Below are 23,654 nucleotides of genomic sequence, written 5' to 3'. Positions count from 1 at the left end.
CATTCTACACACAATACCCCATAATGACAAAGCAAAAACCGTTTGTTCGACATTTTTGCAAAAGTATAAAAAAACAAAACTGGAAATATTACATTTATATAGGTATTCATATAGGTATCCCTTTACTCTAGTTCAAGCACCTTTGGCAGCGATTACAGCCTTGAGTCTTCTTGGGTATTATACAACAAGCTTGGCACACCTGTATTTGGGGATTGTTGATTGTTTTTATTTGACTTTGACTTGCATTGTTGGAGATTGGAGTTTAAGATTTTCACTGTACCCTGCAACCCTGTACATGTGACTATTAAACTTCTACTCTAATCTAATAGTGTTTGGGTAACATCAGTGAGCCTGTTAGGGGGAAGTTACTTACCCACCACTCCCCGTCCTCCTCTCCCGTCACTATGATCACCTCGCCCTCCACAAATGTCAGCTCGTCGTCATTGTCGGCCTGGCAGTCATAGATGGTCTTCACCCGCCGAGATTTGGTCTTCCCCTAAACACACATATGAACATTACCAGAAATGTCACCAGGGACAAGTAAATAGTATGTGGAATGGTCTGGTTGCCAAAGGTTTCTGTGTTTTGACCCACCTATTAACAATTCCACTACAACTCTGTCTGTGGCTTCAACCCAAGAGGAACTGGCCCAACCAACCAGTGGGACCCATTTGCAGAACTACCCAGATATTACTCAATGATACCATTAAAGCTCTCTGATTTCTGCGGTGTCCTTAAGTGAACTTTACCGTATTCTTCCTGGGCAAGGGCACTGGTGTGTCTGGAGCACATGCCGGGCTTCCATTGGTGTCCTCACTGCCCTGGGAGGACGGGCTCTCAGTCTCTGCCTGCTGATTGGCCGCCGCTGACTCCGGGGGGTGGGGCTTCGGCGCAGGCTCTCCAGGGGGTGGTCTCGGACTGGGCAGATCTGCTACCCCCGGTTTCGGATGGCCGTCTTGGGAGAGCTGAGGTTTGGGGGGTAGGTCTTTCAGCAGGGGTTTAGGTGGTAGGTCCCCTAGCTGCGGTTTGGGGGGGAGGTCGGAGAGCTGGGGCTTGGGTGGCAGTTCTCCAGGTTTAGGGGGCAGCTCAGAGGGCTGGGGTTTGGGGGGGAGGTCCCCTAGTTGGGGCTTGTCGGGTAGAATGGCTTTTGTTAGGCATTCAGGTCCTGGAGGGGATTTCTGGAGCACCTCTGGAGGCAGACCGGGTTTGTCCATAGATGGGTGTATGGTGTCGATTTTACGCAGTGCCACTAAGAGAAGAACCAGGACGCAGGTACTATATTAAACACATTCTGACTCTAATGCTGGGCAGTATACTGAAAATTAGGTGATCTCACCTACAGTTATAGGCATTGCTAATCCAATACAACGTACCTTTCTGAGGTAGTTTGGGTAGAACCCTTGGACCAAGTGTAGACTTTGTGTTGCTAGAAGTAGTGCTGAAAACAGAGGGTTATAGGAAGTTAATGAAAAATTATAAAAAGATCAGAACTCTATCATACGTAAACAATATTTAGGTAAATATTCTAAATGCCTGCATCCAAAATGGATGCCTATGTACCTTTGCTGCTGTGGAATGCCCTCAAACTTGTTGGATAACGGTGACATCTTGTTCGCTGGTGGAGGGATGGAGTCACTTCCTGAAATGTCGAGATGGTTTGTGAGATATGGATACATGCTACTCAGTGTATATAATATTCATCCCCATATTACCCCACAGCCCAAAATGGTCACCTAAATAGGCACATCTTTGATTTTGATTTAATTCTCCTGATTAAATTATTATAATTAATGATTATTATTATGTAGTCCATTTATACATATACTGTAACTGGTATACAAATATATTGCTGTACCCAAACATTATAGTAGAAAAGTCTAAGGGAAGGAGATGTCAGGCTGAGCTTTCCATTAGCTACTATTATGGAACTTGGAGGTAGCTGTACGATGGGGATCAACACTGAACAAAAATATAAACGCAACATGCAACAATTTCAAAGATTTTACTGAGTTACAGTTCATATAAGAAAATCTGTCAATTGAGAAATTCATTAGACCCTAATCTATGGATTTCGCATGACTGGGAATGCAGAAGGAATCTGTTACAGATACACTATATATACAAAGTATGTGGACACCCCTTCAAATGAGTGGATTCGGCTATTTCAGCCACAGCCGTTGCCGACAAGTGTACAAAATCGAGCACGCAGACATGCAATCTCCATAGCCTAACATTGGCAGTAGATTGGCCTTACTGAAGAGCTCAGTGACTTTCAACGTGACACCGTCATAGGATGCCACCTTTCCAACAAGTTAGTTCATCTAATTTCTGTCTTGCTAGAGCTGCCCTGGTCAAGTGTTGTTATTGTGAAGTGGAAACGTCTCGGAACAACAATGTCTCAGCCATGAAGTAGTAGGCCACACAAGCTCACAGGGACCGTTGACCGTTGCTCAGGAAGCAATGTCAGCACAAGAACTGTTTGTCTGTAGATTCATGAAATGGGTTTTCATGGCCGAGCAGCCGCACACAAGCTCGCCGTCATTGGACCCTGGAGCATTGGACGGACAAATCTGGATTTGGCGGATGCCAGGAGAACACTACCTGCCCCAATGCATAGTACCAACTGTAAAGTTGGGAGGAGGAGGAATAATGGTCTGGGTCTGTTTTTCATGGTACCGGCTAGGCCCATTAGCTCCAGTGAAGGGAAATGTTAACGCTACAGCATACAAATAGCATTCTAGATGATTCTGTGCTTCCAACTTTGTGAAGGCCATTTCCTGTTTCAGCATGAAAATGCCTCCGTACACAAAGCGAGGTCCATACAGAAATGGTTTGTCGAGATCGTTATGCAAGAACTTGACTGGCCTGCACAGAGCCCTGACCTCAACCCCATCGAACATCTTTGGGATGAGTTGGAACATCAACTACGAACCAGGCCTAATCGCCCAACATCAGTGGCCGACCTCACAAATGCTTTTGTGGCTGAATGGAAGCAAGTGTCTGCAGCAATGTTCCAACATGTAGTGGAAAGCCTTCCCAGAAGAGTGGAGGCTGTTTGGGCAGCAAAGAGGGGACCAACTCCATATAATTAATGCCTATGATTTTGGAATGAGATGTTCGACGAGCAGGTGTCCACATACTTTTGGTCATGTAGTGTACCCTAAAAAAAGCTATGGATCAGAAAACTAGTCAGTATCTGGTGTGACCATCATTTGCCTTATGCAGAGCGACACATCTCCTTTGCATAGAGTTGATTAGGCTGTTGATTGTGGCCTGTGGAATGTTGTTCCAGTCTTCAATGGCCGTGTGAAGTTGCTGGATATTGGAGTGAACTGGAACACGCTGTCGTACAAGTCGATCCAGGGCATCCCAAACATGCTCAATGGGTGACATGTCTGGTGAGTATGCAGGCCATGGAAGAACTGGGACATTTTCAGCTTGCATGAATTGTATACAGATCCTTGTGACATGGGGCCGTGCATTATCATGCTGAAACATGATGGAGGTGGATGAATGTCACGACAACGGGCCTCAGGATCCCGTCACGGTATCTCTGTGCATTCAAATTGCCATTGATAAAATGCAATTATGTTGCCCGTAGCTTATGCCTGTCCATACCCCACTGCCACGATTGGGCACTCTGTTCAAAACGTTAACATCAGCAAACCACTTGCCTAGTTGAAACCTGTAGTCAGGTCAAGACCCTGGTGAAGACGAGCACGCAGATGAACTTCCCTGAGACGGTTTCTGACAGTTTGTGCAGAAATTCTTTGGTTGTGCAAACTCACAGTTTCATCAGCTGTCCGGATGGCTTGTCTCAGACAATTCCGCAGTTGAAGGTCTTTGGCTGGCATGGTTACATTTGGTTTGCAGATGTGAGACCGGTTGGACTTACTGCCAAATTCTCTAAAATGACATTGGAGGGGGCTTATGGTCGAGAAATTAACATTAAATTCTCTGGCAACAGCTCTGGTGGACATTCCTGCAGTCAGCATGCCGATTGCACGCTCCCTCAAAACTTGAGGCATCTGTGGAATTGGGTTCTCCAGCACAAGGTTCACCTGTGTAATGACCATGCTGTTTAATCAGCTTATTGATATGCCACACCTGTCAGGTGGATGAATTGTCTTGGCAAAGGGGAAATGCTCACTAAATAGGATTTAAATACATTTGTGCACAAAGTTTGAGAGAAATAAGCTTTTTGTACATATGGAACATTTCTGGGATCTTTTATTTCAGTTCATGAAACATGAGCACTTTACACGTTGCATTTATATTTTTGTTCAGTGTAGCTTTATTCAGCTAATAATCTAAATTTCCTTCTATACTAATGCTGTTGAGGCCATTATCTCACAATACAAAAAACATCACAGATGAGACAAAATGATGACAAAAATAATGATCTGACATCCAACACTAACACATACATTTACACAGGATTGCCATCACCTTCCAAAATGTCCAGGATGTGTCTGTGTCATTGCCATCACACCATAAAATGACCAGGATGTGTCTGTGTCATTGCCATCACACCATAAAAGGACCAGGATGTGTCAGTCATTCATGAACAGCACTGACACTCATGGTCATGGGGAAGACCTGATTGGAAACACACTCAATACTAGGCCAGAGATGGGTAACTCTGGTCCTGTAGGGCCTCAGTGTGGGTAGGCATTAAGATTGACTTTAGTTCAATCATGTGTTATTAGTGCTGGGCTGGAACAAAAGCCTGCACACACTACAACTGTCCAGGACCAGAGACTTTAATGTTATTATGGATCATGTCCTTCGTTAATAAAGACGATCAAGCAGTATTTAGATGTGTCTGCTTGGGTCTTGCCCACCGAGGGAGGACTCACCCACGTAAATGCCCCCTCTACTGTGGGAAAGCGGGCTGGGTGGGTCAGACAGGGTGCGTTTGTGCCCGGGGGGAGGGGGCGGAGGCCTCTTCTTGGACAGGGTGGAGCTGCCTCCGGGGGTGAGGGTGGAGGGAGGAGCTGGAGGAGTGACAACATACAAACATGCAGTGAAGGGACAGGCGTCATTCATTCTGTCACCTGGGATACCAAGAGGAAGGGGAGGGGCTTGAGAGGAGAGGGTAGATGAGAGGAAGGTTTCTTGCCATCGGGACTGGGTTTAACACAATTGTTGGCCAACGTGGGGGAGATACGTTAACACAACATCAATACAGATAAAACACAACATCCCGGTGAACAGAGAAATGCCCCCAGATAGGAATACAGAGAAGACGGACAAAGAACAATGTGTGTGTATTGTGTAGGTGTTGTTTTGTGTGTGTTTTTGTGTATTTTGGAGTGGGTGTACACGCTCCTGAGACTTCTGGACCGAAAGTAAAGTTACCCCAAAGCAGCTAGTCCCATTCCCAGCTGCGTGTAAGCCTAGAAAGAGACACTAGAAGATTGTGGCTAATAGAGAACTCAGCCAGTTAGAGAGGAGAGTCAGGTTGCATCCAAAAATGGCACCCTATATTGTATATAGTGCACTACTGTAGACCCCATAGGGCACTATATAGGGAATAGAGGATGGGACACACAACCTACATAAGGTACGATAGCACTTTGCAGCTCAGGGGTGGCGACATGTCACAAAACGTGATAAAACTGCGTGTAAGAAAAATTATAACTAACCACACTTTTACAGTGCCATTGTTAAAAGTTTAAGACGCCACCACCCATATTTTTCCTGGGAAGTAAAGCGCTACCAGTGCCACTGGGCAGCAGAAGTATACGGGCGGGCACAGCAGGACAAAATGTAAAAACAGGATATTCACTGATGTATGGTCGAGTGCCGGCCAGAGTGGCGTAGTGCGAGTGAGAGCCGAGGAATGCCAAGTGCGGCGCTGAAAGAGAAAGAAAGGAGAGAAAAAAAGAGAGAGAGAGAGGGATGAAGAGAGAGAGAGAAAGATGAAGAGTGTGGGAGAGAACGTATGTGAGCTTCTCCCACACACTGGTTGCATTTGAAAATGACACCCTATTCCCTAAGTAGTGCACTACTTTTGACAAGAGCCCTATGCCGTCCCAGATCAAAAGCAGTGCACTTATATAGGGAATAGGGCGCCATTTGAGACGCAAGCCTCTATAAACCCCCTGATGAAATCTTATTAGTGACAAGCAAAGAAAAAGAGGAGAAATTACATCAAAACGCCTGAGGGGAAAACAAGTCAGTCCGACGCCCACTGAAAAAGAGAACTGTCCAACTCTTGTGTGTAAAGAGAAACCGCCGTTTCTCTTCACTCCGCTCAACAGTGTATTGGCGTCAACAATGTAGCCCACTGTATTGTAACAAGGATAGGGAATAGCAACCTGGGGTGTGAGTGTTTGTGTTGTAAATCCTGTCTTTGGGAGGGATGTTATGGTTCATTATAATTGTGCTGACCGTGCCGCTCGCTCCTTGGAGTCTGTTTGTACTGTCAGATAGTGTTGCTGATCAGGAAATGTCGCTGGCTGGGTCCCAAATGGCACCTTCCCCTATATAGTGTACTACTTCTGACCAGGGCCCATAGCGAACTATTGCACTATGTAGGGAATTGGGTGCCATTTGGGACCCAGCCCTGGATTTCCATAACGAAGTGTTAACATTATCAGCCTAGTGTATTATCTATCTTGCTTTATACAATGGGTGGGTCTAATCCTGAATGGTGATTGGTTAAAACCGCATTCCAGCCAGTATCTATTCCACAAGTTACCACAGGCTAAATCTATGACGTTAAAATGCCTATTTACTCTGTTCCATCAGACTGCGCAATCCACTGTCTCTTCAGCCCAGCCAAGCGATTTACATTTGCAACATTGTTCCAATGTTCAAATTCAATCTCCAACTGTCCCATAATAATGAATGTGTCGGGTGTCGGGAGTCGGGACGAGACAGACAGGCAGGTAGTGTTTCTCAGCCAGTCGAAATCATGGATATATACAAAGAAATGTTAATTGAAAAAATGTCAAACGAAACTAAATGCAGCCAGTTTGCAGTCTTTCCAGCTTCAGTTTGAAGTGACTGTGTTAGCTGTGTTGTTGGCTAGCTCCTCTGAACAACAGTGTCCTGATGAGAGAGCACATTTTCTATGCCAAGTGAAATCACACCTCATTTGCTCATTATTATGGATGTATGCAAATAAATGTCACTAATAAACAGCTTAAACAAATGGAAATGCAGCTACTTTGCTGTTATTCTGGCTGCACTTTGTGAGATGACTGTAAGTCAGCTAGCTAGCAACAAGGAATAAGAATGTTGCCAGCCAGCATGGCAATGGAACATTTAGAACGAACGACTGTGTCGCGTCTCTGTCAACCGAACCGATAGAGCGACCGACCAGCCGGCTTGGGTAGCAACCCTAGATTTGTGTCTAGGGCCTAACAACACCCGTGCCAATATATCCTCCAAACACCGGCTTCTTGAGCATTATCACTTATGTGTGTCTCTCCACTCTCTCTTACACTCCATCATGCAAGCAGCCCTTAAGCCATCCTTTTGCTGGAGGTGCCTTCCTTGTGTAAGCAGTCTTTATAACAGCCGCTACCCGCCCTCTGATCGACTTATTGATAAATTCCTCTCAAGGGTGTGTGTGTAAGGTTGAGAGAGAGAGAGGAAAATACTATCAGTAAATTGGCTAACTAGCATTATGATTACAATGTTTTGTAACAGAGAAAAACAGTCAACGTTATTACTGCGTTCTTCCTGAGTACCAGTGTTAGAGATAAAAGATCATGTAAATTCCTCCATACATGTAAATTCTGGCCAACCAGACAACACTGCTATGTATCCTATGTACATTCCACAACTGGCCACATAATCTTTAGGCCATTTACATTTCAGGTAGAATTTTCCTTTAGATAGAGATCTAGGATCAGCTTCCCCCTCCCCAATCCTCACCTTAACCATTAGTGGGCAAAATACAAAATGGACCAAGATCAGTGTCTAGAGGCAAATTCATCCTACACTGATAAAAGTCTGGGCCCTGGCCAATCACAACCAGGTCTCACCTTTGCCCTGGTTCCTGGGGGGTAGAGGTGGGGCATCTGCCACGGGGGAAGAGGAAGTGAGGTCGGTGGAGGCGGAGTACATCTGGTTGGTGAAGGCGCTGTAAGACATGCGCTGCTGTTTGTCCCGGTGGCTGATGAAGCCCGGCAGAGACAGCTTGTCATGGGGAGACAGGCTGGACGAGTGGCAGAAACTCTGGGGCCGCGGGGAACGGTCCTTCTTTATGGGACTAGGCTGCAGACAGAGAGGGAGAGAGAGAGAGAGAAAAGTGTCAACTTGGAAGAGGGTGAACTTAGGAACTTTGACTTTCATGTAGGCCTAGATCATGCGTTGATGTCAATGGGAGATGGGTGCAAATACACTACATGACCAAAAGTATGTGGACACCTGCTCGTCGAACATCTCATTCCAAAATTATGGGCATTAATATGGAGTTGGTCCTCCCTTTGCTGCTATAACAGCCTCCACTCTTCTGGGAAGGCTTTCCACCAGATGTTGGAACATTGCTGCGGGGACTTGCTTCAATCCAGCCACAACAGCAATAGTGAAGTTGGGCACTGACGTTGGGTGATTAAGCCTGGCTCGCAGTCGATGTTCCAATTCATCCCAAAGGTGTTCGATGGGGTTGAGGGCAGGGCTCTGTGCAGGCCAGTCATGTTCTTCCACACGGACCTTGACAAAGCATTTCTGTATGGACCTCGCTTTGTGCACGAGGGCATTGTGCCCAGTAACCGGAGCCATTTAATAAAAGTTATTACATACTTTATGATCATGTTATTTGAAGCCGGTAGATAAATGCTTCTACACCTGCATTGCTTGCTTTTTGGGGTTTTAGGCTGGGTTTCTGTACAGCACTTTGAGATATCAGCTGATGTACGAAGGGCTATATAAATACATTTGATTTAATTGTCATGCTGAAAAAGGAAAGGGCCTTGCCCAAACTGTTGCCACAAAGTTGGAAGCACTGGATCGTCTAGAATGTCATTTTATCATGTCGTGTTAACATTTCCCTTCAATGGAACTAAAGGGCCGAGCCCAAACCATGAAAAACAGCCCCAGACCATTATTCCTCCTCCACCAATCTTTACAGTTGGCACTATGCATTGCGGAGTAAGCGCTCTCCTGGAATCCGCCAAACCCAGATTTGTCCGTCAGATTGCCAAATGGTGAATCGTGATTCATCACTCCAGAGAAGGCGTTTCCACTGCTCAAGAGTCCAATGTCAGAGAGCTTTACACCACTCCAGCTGACACTTGGCATTGCGCATGGTGATCTTGGGCTTGTGTGCTGCTGCTCTGCTAAGGAAACCGATTTCATGAAGCTCCCAACGAACAGTTGTTGAGCTGACGTTTCTTCCAGAGGCAGTTTGGAATGCGGTGGTGAGTGTTGCAAGCGAGGACAGACGATTTTTACACGCTACACGCTTTACCACTTGACGGTCCTGTTCTGTGAGCTTGTGTGGCCTATCACTTCGTGGCTGAACCGTTGTTGCTTCTAGACGCTTCCACTTTACAATAACAGCACTTACAGTTGACCGGGGCAGCTCTAGCAGGGCAGCAATTTCACAAACTGACTTGTTGGAAAGGTGGCATCCTATGACGGTGCCACGTTGAAAGTCGCTGAGCTCTTCAATAAGGCCATTCTACTGCCAATGTTAGTCTATGGTGATTGCATAGCTGCGTGTTCGATTTTATACACCTGTCGGCAACGGGTGTGGCTGAAATAGCCGAATTCACAAATTGTCCACATACTTTTGTATATATATATATGAGTATTTGCACATGGATTTCAAGTTGTGTGCTCTGTCCAGACGTGTGAACCTGCAGTCCCAGTCTGACCTTGTCATCGAGATCATCATCGCTCTCGTCCAGCTCCTCCAGCCTCAGGCTCCACTCATACTCCACATGGACATGAGGGTAATACTTCCCCGCTGCAGCCTGCACCAGCTGAAACAAGGAAATACAGAGGACATACAAATGAACACACAGTGCACAGCGGTCCTGTGTGGCTCCGTTGGTAGTGCATGGCACTTGGTACGCCTGGGCTGTGGGTTCGATTCCCACAGGGGACCAGTATGAACTCACTGCTGTACGCATCTGTTAAATGACCTAAATGTAATTATAGCCCGTAAGTCAGTCGAAGGGAACTCTATCATAACCAACAATGAATACCTCCAACATTCATTTGATTGTTTGCCCTCCCCTTAAATTTGATGTTCAAAACATGACATAATATCACCGATGGTAAAAGCACCAACTTTAGTTTTCTGTGTGCAAATAGTAACCGTACATCAGCAACAGCCTCCTCTCTGAAGGCACTAGAAGCCTGGGTAGGTCTTTGGCTGCGGCCATCTAGTGTCCAAAGATGTGCCGGTGAACAAGTCCCTTCGATCTATACTATCTACCGTGCTGCTACATCATGAGATGAGGCGTGGATGCTACTTCGACAAAGAACACGATTGCATCTCTAAGTACGGCTATCGATTCATGTCGTCAACAGTCAAACATACGGTGGCTCGTGTTCACAGTGGGATACTTACTGCCTCCTCACACTGACTGTTCTTCATACGCCTGGCAATATCCAGCGCCGTCTCACCATTCTGATTGGCTAAAAGAACAGGCATGACATTGGTTACGCTAGATGCATACATTCCGTCCACCTGTATAAAACCAGTGGAGGCTGCCGAGGGGAGGACGGCTCATGATAATGGCTGGAACGGCATCAAACACATGGAAGCCATGTGCCATTACAGCCGTTACCACGAGCCTGTCCTCCCCCAACCTCCTGTGGTATAAACTACAATTCTGATTCGCCAAAAACAGAACAGGCATGTTAACATAACCAAGTCGGAATACATTTACATATGAGTGTGTGTATGTGTGTTACTCACTGATGTCAGTGGCTGGTTTGCCCCTCAGCAGTAGTTTGAGGCATTCGTGTTTCTCGTACATGCAGCAGTAGTGCAGGGCAGTGTTTCCCCACTCTGTCTGCTTATCCAGGTTCCCACTGTGACACACACACGCACAAGCACACGCACACGGTCATGTCACGGGTCACACCTCAGACGCCATTTTGCACAGAGGTAAAGTTGTCACACTGTCGTTCACGCTTTGATCATACATACTGCTTTAAGAGACAAACTGACCGTTAAAATACCTATTTGTCACTACGGCTGACAAAATATAAACAGAGTGCAAAACATTAGAAACACCTGCTCTTTCCATGACAGACTGGCAAGGTCATTAAGCCTTCCCGACAATCGAGACATGGATTGTGTACGTGCGCCATTCAGAGGGTGAACGGGCAAGACACACGATTTAAGTTACTTTGAACGGGCTATGGTTGTAGGTGCCAGGTGCACTGGTTTAAGTGTGTTGAGAACTGCATCGCTGCTGGGTCCTTCACGCTCAACTGTTTCACGAGTGTATCAAGACTGGTCCAGCACCCAAAGGACATCCAGCCAACTTGACACAACTGTGGGGAGCATTGGAGTCAACATGGGCCAGCATCCCTGTGGAACGCTTTCGATACCTTGTAGAGTCCTTGCCCCGTCGAAGTGAGGCTGATCTGAGTGCAAAAGGGGGTGCAACTCAATATTAGGAAGGTGTCCTTCACAGTCACACTAGCATGTTGACAGGTAAGTGTTTGGTCCCCGTTTCATCTCCTCCCATCTCTGAATCGAAAACAATTAGGCCAATTACCAAGTGTAAGCATGAAATCGTGAAGGTGGACCGATTAATTAATGAGGAGCCATTTCCCGGTAACAGTCTGCCCGGGGTGCAGCGAGGCAGGTAGCAAACAATTGAAAAGACTGATGAATAAATGAAGGCGGAGAACAAGTGTCTGCCTGACCCAGTTCTGTTCGCCTTGTGGGAATCTAAGCTGTGCTGAGCTCTACTCTGCTCATCTTCCTCTTGCAGCAGTGCAGAGATAGGAAGGGAACACTACTGCTTTCCATTGGAATTGTCACATTTAACACCTCAATTTACATGACCAAATGGTGGAAATACTACTTATTTATAATATTCTGTTATGTTTCTTAGTATTTGGGCACAACAGCTTACGAAAGTGTGTGCTTTCACTGCTTTTAAAATCCAATTTCACATTAGCCCAATGCTATGGTAGCCTGTATGGCATAAAATGCTTATCGTAACTTTATTGACGGTGCCTTATTTGGTCATTTTACCTGTTTTGTACGAGGAAGTCCACAAGGTGTAGTGAGGTCTGGTCGGCGGTGCGCACAGAGTAGTGGAGCGCAGTCTCTCCGGCCTCCTGAAGGGGGCGATCACATACAGCAAAGACATGAGAGACTTTCGACATGGGGAGAACAGCAGGCAGCATCCATTCTACACTCTCTCTCGCTCAGCATTTAAAGAGGTTGCAGTCAACAAAATGGCTCCTAAAAATAGCTTGTCTCCCCCTCAAGGGAAGACTGCGAGTGTGATGCGAACATTTCTATGACAGAGAGAGGTTTGGACGTACCGATGTCGGTAGAAGACACTGAAACGATAAGCCAGCTTCAGTTTACAGCCCTTCCTGCCCAATATGAACAAAGGTCACCGCCACCAGCACCTCATTGGCTGTGATTGAACTCACACTTGCCGAGATAATCAACCATCAAGTCGTTGAGATCTTCCTTGGTGGGTCTATCCTTCAAACAGCACACATGTCGTTGCGTCTCCGCGTGTCTCCTCTAATTGAAAATGACCGGTAGCTACGTCGCTGATTATCTCTGTGAGTCCCCAGTAGGGAGACTTATTTGGGAAGAGTGAGGACACAGTGACACACGCAATACCAATGACTATGAGTCAACCAGAGATGCAGGGTTCAGGAAGAGGGAGAGGCTACTATATCATGTATTCCTGTCACACCCTCACTGTCTGCGGCTCTGGGTACTGATATCTGCTGTCTGTTGGGGATCATATTAGAATTCACTACTTTTGACCAGAGCCCTGGGATGCAGCCTCTCAGAGCAGATCCACTGACAGCCAGGGTTGTATTAGATATCAGTGAGTAAGCCTGGGCTAGTAGCTCTGCCTGCTTTCAAACAGCGTCAGTGACTCATCCCTGGCCACTATTCCCTATGGACTACTTCTGAGAGCACACCGCAGTGCTACGTGGTTCAACGTTTAGTGGGCGGCAGTAGTGATAGCTTAACTGAGTCACTTTTCTCGTTTGGGCATTGTTGTCTTGTCCAACATTGCCCAGTAGTAAAAACTCTTGTTTTTCTCAGTGGACTGCTCATTTCTTTGCCCATGTGGAGAACAGCCACCTTACAGACTCAGTACAATTTAGTATTTCCCTATTAAACAGTACACTTCTGCTCATATTATAAAACCAACCCCCCCCCATACCAGATCAGGGCCCATATTCATCAAAGCGTCAGAGTATAGATGCTGATTTAGGATCAGTTTTAACTTTTGGATCATAATGAATAAGATTACATGGACGGGGGGGGGGGACCTGATCCTAGATCAGCAAACCTATGAGACGCTTTAAGAATATGTGCCCTGTTCAGGAGAGCTGAGATCATAATACAGTCCAGGGTGTGTGACATCAGAGGTCAGACTCACCTGTCCACCCTCGGGCAGTGGCTCCATTAGCTCCACCCCCTCAGCGTACACCTGGATGAGAGACAGCAGGTCCCTGGACTTGACCGCCTCACACAGCTCGATGGTCTTAGCTGCTGAGGAGGTACAGGTCTTCCGTGCAAACTTGTGGTCCACATACTTAGCATTGATGAACTCCTTCCTCACTGTCCTGTAGGAGGGAGAGAGACGCGGGGAAGAGGAGGAGAATAAGGAGACGTTTCGGAATGCTTGTGTGTTCTCCTGTAGGGATCCTTAAATTCAGTTTCTAGCACGAACGGTTTCCTGACCAAGATGGATGGATTTTTTTTAGGCATGTTGCTAAGATGCCAATGGCCATTCTAGTGTTCCAATTTATTTCTGTGGCTTTTCCCGCCAGACACATCTACCTGCATAAGCTCAAACATACTCCTGATTATGCTTCCATTGATGTCAAGTGTCAAGTGAAAGTGAGGTAACATTTCCATGGAGCTTCTAGTTTCGAAGAAGTTCATGTAGTCGTTGATGACTCTGAGTACTTACATGTCACTTGAAGGTGTGGGTTTGGGTGAGGGACCAGGAAGGGCCTCCTCCATTATTTCATTGAAACTACTGTTCCCTACGTTCTTAGCCAGCTGTGAAGGAAAAAAATCAAGTCACTTATATAAATGTCAAGATGCTCGTTAGAAGCACTTTGCTTGAATTGCCGTAATCACAATCACGTTGTAATCCAGATGTATTTATTTATATCCTGTTTCTGAATCTATTTTGCATGTTGATCTACTGTGAAAAAAACCTGTTATATAATGTTCACCAAATGTATTTCTTTTTTCACTCACCAAGAGTTCAGAGGTGCCTAGCTTATCTAGCTCCATGGATTGGATGCGTGAGATGTGAACTCCCATCTCGCGGTGGATTCCAGAGCACTCGATGCAGGTCAGGATGCCCAGGTTAGTGGACAGCCATTTTGGATCTAAGGGCACAGACAACATGACAATGTACTCAAGTTAGAGAGCAGCCATTTTGTGGAGCACAGGCTTGTGGATAGGCGTCTTGGCTACACAACCACAAAAATATGGCTGGAATTTACAGTTTAGTGCACAGCTGTTTTGGCTCCAAAAAGAACATAGATGTTTTTTCAAAGTACTAACACAAATATACAATTTACAGTTGAAATCCAGAACGATAATGCTGAACAGAAGGGGGTTTCATTTTTGATCTGAACACTTGCATGTAGCCACAAACAAAAGAAAACGGACTGATGCGGGGAGGGACAAACTGAACGTATAAAACAATTTTGTTTTCGTTTTCCGTTGCAAAACGTTTTTTTTTCTACGGTGTGCACAAATGAATACAACCCAGGTCCACCATCACCATCAAATGTGAGCAGCGGCAATGAACACCACATACCACTAGAGGGCCTCGGCAGCCTCAGACCCACCAACCATACCGACTGGACTACCAGAGCCCAGCAACTAGAAAACATTGCATCATTCTGTGTCAAGCAGAACGCCTGTACATGCTCTGACAGCAGAGCCATGTGGTGGAGGGTTAGAGAGGCTTTGGGCTCTTCCCAGTAAACCGCTACAGTGACTGACACCACAGCCAAGCATGAGTGATGCAACTTAAGGAGGCTTAAACCCAAGCCTAAGAGCCCTATGCAGCTATGCAGATGTAAACACACTATTTTTACAGATGGCTGAGTCCTGTTAGCTGTCAGGCTAACTAGCGTGTCCAGATTTGACAGGTCTGTGCCGGACGGACTCAGGCGGGTGGAATGGTTTCAGAATCGACCAAACACCAATGAGTCACATGCAGGATGGCAAAAGATGACCGAAGAGATGACAGGAAGCACAGGGTGGGGTGAGAGCTCTAGAGCTGCAAAAAAAACATTTGACACTAATACTCCTCTAGAGAGCTGTATTTCAGGCAGGATGGGCCGCAGGAGCAACCTAAATATCCCTGCAGTACACTAGCGCATTATCAACGCATTATCAAATAAGCTCACCCCATAGAGGGGAAATCAGCAAAACTCTGCCTGTGTGTGTATGAATTATGTAACATAGTGATGTAACGATGTTGTCGCAACAAACGCAGGGTTTTTCTTCTTCGCTAGTGGCCTGCACTCTCCTCAGTGGGATCTGTGTGTTTATGCTGACAGTGTGTGTGTGTTGGGGGGAGTCAGAGGGCCAGGGCGTCTCTGCTTGGGGAGTGCTGAGCCTCTGTTTTTACAGCAGGGGAGGATCAAGTCGGAGGGCCAGGGGCCAGAAAGGACCAGCACCACTGTTATATCCTGAATACAGAAAAGGCTCCTGGTGCTACTTTGCTGCTTGTTTGGTTAAGGGTGACTTTGCAGGAGAGCTGCATAGCATATGCCTAACTACTGAGGGAGATAGGGAGCAGCCATGACAGTGCAGAAGAATGGATCGATGTTGGGCTGAGCAGGGACTTCTGAGGGACAACCTTGAAGATGGTTGAGGATGTGTGAGTTCTATGGTGATGTGTGAGTTCAACAGGAATGTGTGAGTTCTATAGGAATGTGTGAGTTCTACAGGAATGTGTGGTGAGTTCTACATGGATGTGTGAGTTCTACAGGGATGTGTGAGTTCTATAGGGATGTGTGAGTTCTACATGTAAGTGTGAGTTCTACAGGGATGTGTGAGTTCTACAGGGATGTGTGAGTTCTACAGGGATGTGTGAGTTCTACAGGAACGTGTGAGTTCTACATGGATGTGTGAGTTATACATGGATGTGTGAGTTCTACAGGGATGTGTGAGTTCTAGAGGGATGTGTGAGTTCTACAGGGATGTGTGAGTTCTACAGGGGTGTGTGAGTTCTACCGGGAGGTGTGAGTTCTACCGGGAGGTGTGAGTTCTACCGGGAGGTGTGAGTTCTACCGGGAGGTGTGTGTTCAAGGGCGAGATAAAATGCTGCAGCAAAGGTGCCGTTGTCTTCTGTAGTGGTATAGTGGAGAATCTACAATGTGAGAACCCCTTGGAAAACCACAGCGGTTGTGCATGTCCCAGGACCAAACACACGGGCACCCATAGATGTCGTACTATACGTACCTGCAGCGCCACAGTCACAGCAGACTTCATTGCCAGGCATGCGCAGCACCTCCTCTATGATGGCTTTGGTCAGGTCCTCCAGGCCATCCTCTCCTCCTACTCCGTCCTCTTCTCCGCGGAACGCCATATTCAGAGCTTCCTCCTTACTGTTGGATAGCACAGAGATCCAGCTACACGCGGCACAGAGAAACGAAAGAGCAGAGAGAACAAGTTATTACAAAAGCACGGGGGTTTTCAACACGTACAAGCACTGAGTTACATAGGTAGAGGCTTTTAGACGAGAGGACCACTGTGGAAATAAGTCCTTGACAATTTTCCGATGTGTTTCTGCTGCCATTTGATGTATTTTGAATGGTCAAATCAAATCAAATCAAATCAGATGGGACAACTCCAACTCCATCTGATGCTATCTATATCTACACTCTGTGTATTATTAGAAACTGGGTGCTTTGAGCCCTGAATGCTGATTGGCTGAAACATGTTTTTTAACAGCTCTAATTACGTTGGTAACCAGTTTATAATAGCAATAAGGCACCTCGGGGGTTTGTGAAATGTGGCCAATGTACCATGGCTAACGGCTCTGTCCAGGCACTCCGCGTTGCGTCGTGTGTAAGAACAGCATTTAGCTGTGGTATATTGGCCCTATACCACACCCCGTTGGGCCTTATTTCTTAAATATAACTGTATACTGCCTTACATCTTGACAGCTACTTTGCATTCAACCTACATAGGACCTACATTTGCCTACAGTGTCAACCACATACTGTAGTGTACAATACACAACCCTATCCAACCAGCCAGCAGCCCCAGATACCCTCTCATGACATTCAAACCAACACATCTGAACAATCGCCACGCACACACACAGAAATTGGCAGGAAGTAACTGCCAATCAAACATGAGTCGGCGGCTGCTGTTGTTCAGCACAGAACAGTACATCACAACTCACTCTGCCATTAGACTGGTAGTTAGACTAGACTGTGTCCCAAATGGCACCATATTCCCTATATGGGCCCTGGTCAAAAGTAGTGCACTACATAGGGAATAAGGTGCCATTTGGACAATGCATCGGAGTCAGGCTCAATGGGGCTGACGTCAGTCCTGCTGTCCCCGTCACCCATCTACAGGACACAGCACATGACACAGGACAGGACACAGCACAGGAGTCAGCAGAGGACACAGTACAGGACACAGGACATAGTACATGACACAACACAGGACACAACACAGGACACAGCAGAGGACACAGTACAGGACACAGGACAGGACACAGCAGAGGACACAGTACAGGACACAGGACAGGACACAGCAGAGGACACAGTACAGGACACAGCAGAGGACACAGCACATGACACAGGATAGGACACAGCAGAGGACACAGCACAGGTGTGTGCGGGTGAACGAGTGAAAAATAACAAGAAATTAGACAACGTTATGCAGAGATGTGCGTGTTCTTGTGTCTTTAAGGGTGAACGTGTTTACTTGCGATGCACAAGACATGGGTGGGCGAGCATGTGATTACGTAATGCTGAGATATTGTCAAGTGATAAGTGTTTTAATCCAAACACTCGCATGAAGCGACTTCATCACTGTATGGTTTGCCTCAGCTGGAAGTGCGTGACAGCATAGAGCTGAGAGTGTGGAGTCAGCATTTGTGTGTGTGTGCATACGGGTGTGTGCATGAGTGTGTGAGTGTGTGTGTTCCCTAGTTACAGATACTTAATGAACTTACTGATATTTGGAATTGCAGCTGAGTTGTGGTTATGTCCCAAAATGGCACCCTATTCCCTATGAAGTACACTACTTTTGACCAGAACCCTATGACCCCTGGTGAAAAGTACACTTAGAAAAAAAGGTGTTGAGTAGAACCATACAGGGTTCTTCGGTTTGTACCCTTTTTGGTGCTGGGTAGAACCCTTTGCAGAGGGTTCTATCTAAAACCCTCTATGTAGAGTTCTTCAAATAACCCCCTGTAAATGGTTCTACCTAGAACCCTCTATGAAGGGTTCTGCCTCTATGAAGGGTTCTACCAAGAACCATTTTATCATCTAAAGGTTCTTCCTATAATCGTCTGTGAAGGGTTCTACAGAGAACCCTTTTATCCTTGGAGGGTTCTTCCTGGAACCCTCTGTGAACGGTTCCACAAGCCTTATTAGCGTTTAAAATGTTATTATTTGTTACAATTGTCAGGATTTGGCCAGGGTTGTTCCGGGTTTTGGTCACTAGATGCCCCCATTGTGCTTTTTGACCTTATGTTTTTTCCCTTGTTCCCCATTATTATTTGCACCTGTGCCTCGTTTCCCCTGATTGTATTTAAACCCTTAGTTTCCCTCAGTTCTGTGCTCTGTGTTTGTATGTTAGCACCCAGCCCTAGTGTTCTGTGTATTCTTGTCGATTCCGGTGGATGCTCTTGTGGAATTCTGTTTTTGTTTTTGAGTATCTCTTGAGGCTTTTTTGTGCTATTCCTACCACCTTTTGGATTTGCCATTTTTGTATTGAAGGACTTCTCCTTTTTACTTTATTAAATACACCGTCTTAAGTACTGCTGTGTCTGCCTCATCTTCTGGGTTCTGCTGACTATTCGTGGCTCAGTTGGTTAAGTGACTGTTTCTCACTCCGGAGACCCAGGTTCGAAACCGGGTCCTGACAGAAACACAGAGCCAAAAATGAACCCAGAGGCAGCCAGTTCCCAGGACCTTTTTGCCATGCTGTCCCACCACCAGGAGACTGTCCAACGCGACGAAGCCGCCCTGGTTCAGCAAGAGGCCTTAATGGCTAGACATTCTCATCTTCTGTCGGAGATGCTGACTTCCATTAAGCAAATATCTGATCGTCTTACCCCGGCAACAGTTCCCGTCCCAGTACCTCAGATTCACGTACCCATGGCAGTTAACCCCCTGGCTGAACCTCGTCTTCCACCTCCCCAACGGTTCTCAGGTGATCCAAGTGCTTGTAAAGGGTTTCTCACCCAATGTTCTCTCTCCTTTGAGCTACAACCCTCGTCGTTTCCCACCGACCGGTCTAAGATCGCTTATATCATCACCCTGCTGTCGGAAAAAGCCCTGGCCTGGGCTACTGCTGTGTGGGATGCCCATAGTTCCTGCTGTGCCAGCTACTCTGCCTTTGCTGAGGAATTCAAACGAGTGTTTCAAGGCCCAAGCAGTGGTTCTGACTCAGCCAAACAGCTCCTGACTCTCCACCAAGGTTGGCGCAGCGTGACGGACTATGCCATCCAGTTCCGCACGGTGGCAGCAGCAAGTGGCTGGAACAACGAGGCGCTCACGGTGTGCTTTCTGAAAGGCCTTTCCGACACTATCCAAGATGAACTGGCCACTCGGGAACCACCGGACAATCTCGAGTCCCTGATCAAGTTGGCCTCACGCATTGACCAGCGTCTGAGAGAGAGAGAACTCAACCGTAGACCTCTAGCTCCTATCAGTCCCAGCTCCGAGTCCCCACCTTTATCCTCGCTGGCTCCATCGGAACCCATGCAGATTGGACGCATCTCCCAGGCTGAGAGAGACCGCCGGATGAGGGAGCGACGCTGTCTATATTGCGGCAAACCGGGCCATTTCCGTTCCACGTGTCCCGGGCTCCAGGGAAACGCTCTGTCCCGTACAGACCGGGGGGAACTGTAACGGGAAACATAACTTCCTCCCATCCGTCCAACTCCCGTCTGCTCATTCCAGTCACCCTCTCCTGGGACAACCACAAGCTTCACCTTCAAGCCTTGGTAGACTCTGGAGCCGCAGGTAACTTCATGGATGGTGTCTGGGCGAAGGAGAATGGCGTTCCCTCTGAACCTCTGAGTGAACCCATGAGGGTCACTACATTGGATGGAAGCCCTTTGGGATCTGGACTTGTCACTCATGTCACTACCTCCTTGCGACTTTCAGTTTCACAACACCAGGAATTGATGAACTTTCATTTGATCTCCTGTTCCGAGTTCCCTCTCGTCCTTGGATACCCCTGGCTTCACAGCCATAACCCTCACATCGACTGGTCTATGGGCACTATCAAGCAGTGGGGTCCTACGTGCCAAGCTACTTGTATTTTCCAGAATTCCCGAGTTCTACTCCCGAGTCTTTAGAATCCATCGACCTGACCCGAGTTCCCGAGTGTTACCATGACCTCAAACTGGTGTTTAGCAAACAGAGGGCCACCATGCTACCACCCCATAGACCTTACGATTGCCCCATCGACCTGTTTCCGGGCACTTGCCCCCCAGGGGTCGGATCTTTTCCCTATCTCCACCCGAACGAGCTGCTATGGATACCTACATCAAGGACGCTCTGGAAGCAGGCCTCATGCGTCCATCCACCTCCCCGGCGGGAGCAGGGTTTTTCTTTGTGTCCAAGAAAGACGGTGGATTACGTCGAGGACTCAATGCCATAACCGTCCGTAACCGTTACCAGCTAACCCTTATGGCCACAGCCTTCGAGCTGCTCCAGGAAGCAGTTGTTTTCACTAAGCTTGACCTGCGGAACGCATACCATCTTGTGCGGATCAGACCTGGTGACGAGTGGAAGACCGCTTTCAACACGCCTACTGGTCACTATGAATACTTGGTGATGCCCTTCGGCCTGACCAACGCCCCAGCGGTGTTCCAAGCGCTCATAAACGATGTGCTTAGGGATATGCTTAACATATTTGTGTTCGTTTACTTGGATGACATCCTCATCTTTTCGAGCTCCCTTCAAGAACACACTAAGCATGTCAGACAAGTACTCAAACGCCTCCTAGACAGCCATCTGTACGTTAAGCCGGAAAAATGTGAATTCCATTCATCCCGAGTACAATTCCTGGGATTTGTAGTGGAACCCGGTCGAGTCCAAATGGACCCCAGGAAGGTAGGGGCGGTAGCGGATTGGCCCACCCCCAAATCCGTTAAGGAAGTTCAGCGTTTCCTGGGCTTCACAAACTTTTACCGCAAGTTCATCAAGAACTTCAGCTTGGTGGCAGCCCCTCTCTCAGCTTTAACCAAGGGTGGCAATGCAAGGTTTTTGTGGGGAAGAGAAGCTGAGACGGCCTTCCAAGGACTCAAGCAGCGCGTTCTCTCTGCTCCCATCCTGATACTACCGACTACGGATGAACCATTTGTGGTGGAGGTAGACGCATCAGAGGTTGGTGTTGGAGCTGTCCTGTCTCAGAGGGGTGAAGACGAGAAGCTTCATCCGTGCGCTTTCTTCTCACACCGGCTTACCCCGACTGAGAGGAACTACGATGTGGGGGATCGTGAACTCCTAGCGGTTAAGATGGCATTGAAGGAATGGAGACACTGGCTCGAGGGGGCTTCTCACCCGTTTCAAGTGCTTACGGACCACAAAAATCTGGAGTATATCCAGCAGGCGAAGCGGTTGAACTCTAGACAAGCTAGATGGTCTCTTTTCTTCAATCGATTCCAGTTTATCCTCACCTATCGGCCCGGGTCGAAGAATCTCAAACCGGATGCCCTGTCCCGAGTCTACGCTCCTGCCATTCGAGATGACACGGACATGCCTGTCCTTCCTGCTGCTAAGATTGTGGCTCCGATCTCGTGGCAAGTTGAGGATACCGTGAGACGTGCTCAAGCTAGCGAACCGGACCCAAAAGGAGGTCCTGCCAATCGGTTGTTTGTCCCCAAGGCAGTGAGGACTCAGGTCCTTCTGTGGGGGCACTCCTCTCGCCTCACCTGTCATCCGGGCGTAGGTCGCACCTTGGAGTTCATCCAGCGTAAGTTCTGGTGGCCTACCATAAGAGAAGACGTTGCCACTTTCGTCAATGCCTGTCCCGTGTGCTGCCAGGGCAAATCTTCTCACCTCCGGCCTCAAGGACTCCTTCACCCTTTACCTGTTCCCCACAGACCCTGGTCCCATATCTCATTGGACTTTATTACTGGACTTCCTCCATCCCATGGCAATACTACTATCCTAGTCATAATCGACAGGTTTTCAAAGGCGGCCAGGTTCGTCCCTCTGACTAAGTTACCTTCTGCCAAGGAAACGGCTGAGTTGGTAATTAATCATGTGTTCCGAGTCTTCGGCATTCCTCAAGATATGGTTTCTGACAGAGGTCCCCAGTTCGCCTCAAGGTTTTGGAAGGCCTTCTACCAACTCATGGGGGCTTCTGCCAGTCTATCTTCAGGGTACCATCCGGAGTCCAACGGCCAAACAGAGAGGATGAATCAAGAGCTGGAAACCACCCTCCGATGTATGACTCGTGACAACCCGTCCACATGGTCATCCTTTATTGTTTGGGCCGAATACGCGCACAACACCTTGCGCTCCTCCTCCACTGGTATGTCCCCGCACAGTGTCAGTTTGGCTATGCTCCTCCATTGTTCCCGGACCAGGAGGCAGAAGTCAGAGTGCCTTCAGCCTTGAAGTTCGTCAGACGCTGTCGGCTTATGTGGAGGAAGACCCGTCTTAATCTTATGCGTTCCTCACAGAGGTACCAACAACAAGCCAACAGACGTCGCCGTCCCGGGCCTACCCTGCGCCCCGGCCAGAGAGTCTGGCTCTCCACAAGAGACTTACCTCTACGGGTGGAGTCTCGCAAGCTGTCCAAAAATACATCGGTCCCTTCAAGGTTGCCAGGAGAGTTAACCCAGTTTCTTATCGCCTACACTTACCCAGATCCCTTAAGATTAATCCCACATTTCACATTTCATTGTTAAAACCTGTTGTTTTTCTCCCCTTGTCCCGGCAGACAGACCTCCGCCTCGTGTCATTGGAGGCCAGCCGGCTTATACCGTCCATCGGATACTGGATTCCCGCCGGGTGCAGCGGTCCTGGCAGTATCTGGTGGACTGGGAAGGCTACGGTCCCGAGGAGCGCTCCTGGGTTCCTGCCAAAGACATCCTGGACCCTGACCTCATTCGTCAGTTCAGGGCACTCCACCCCGAGAGAGCTGGTAGGAACGTCAGGAGCCGTTCCTAGGGGGGGGATTCTGTCAGGATTTGGCCAGGGTTGTTCCGGGTTTTGGTCACTAGATGCCCCCATTGTGCTTTTTGACCTTGTGTTTTTTCCCTTGTTCCCCATTA

General features: G+C 47.6%; 1 protein-coding gene across 4 annotated transcripts in view; it reads right to left on the bottom strand.

Moving 5' to 3' along the window:
• LOC135517443 (arf-GAP with SH3 domain, ANK repeat and PH domain-containing protein 1-like) overlaps window positions 1–23,654 on the bottom strand; it is a 77,527-nt gene that overhangs the window by 3,456 nt on the left and 50,417 nt on the right. Inside the window, exons 14-28 of one of the 4 annotated variants that reach the window (XM_064941743.1) lie at window positions 16,634–16,803; window positions 14,405–14,538; window positions 14,109–14,200; window positions 13,572–13,758; window positions 12,185–12,270; window positions 10,889–11,004; window positions 10,538–10,605; window positions 9,837–9,944; window positions 8,001–8,232; window positions 5,788–5,860; window positions 4,860–5,008; window positions 1,561–1,639; window positions 1,374–1,438; window positions 750–1,249; window positions 374–496 (exon numbers count right to left, since the gene is read on the bottom strand). In XM_064941743.1, the coding sequence (XP_064797815.1) occupies window positions 374–496; window positions 750–1,249; window positions 1,374–1,438; window positions 1,561–1,639; window positions 4,860–5,008; window positions 5,788–5,860; window positions 8,001–8,232; window positions 9,837–9,944; window positions 10,538–10,605; window positions 10,889–11,004; window positions 12,185–12,270; window positions 13,572–13,758; window positions 14,109–14,200; window positions 14,405–14,538; window positions 16,634–16,803 (2,182 nt within the window). The remainder of the gene's footprint in view (window positions 1–373; window positions 497–749; window positions 1,250–1,373; window positions 1,439–1,560; window positions 1,640–4,859; window positions 5,009–5,787; window positions 5,861–8,000; window positions 8,233–9,836; window positions 9,945–10,537; window positions 10,606–10,888; window positions 11,005–12,184; window positions 12,271–13,571; window positions 13,759–14,108; window positions 14,201–14,404; window positions 14,539–16,633; window positions 16,804–23,654) is intronic. The other 3 variants (XM_064941741.1, XM_064941740.1, XM_064941742.1) reach the window with 3 other exon arrangements.

The sequence above is a fragment of the Oncorhynchus masou genome, chromosome 28, assembly GCF_036934945.1.
Source record: "Oncorhynchus masou masou isolate Uvic2021 chromosome 28, UVic_Omas_1.1, whole genome shotgun sequence".
NCBI classification, from domain to species: domain Eukaryota; kingdom Metazoa; phylum Chordata; class Actinopteri; order Salmoniformes; family Salmonidae; genus Oncorhynchus; species Oncorhynchus masou.
The sequence above is the reverse complement of the archived record's forward strand: the minus strand, read 5'-3'. Positions and strand labels throughout refer to the sequence as shown.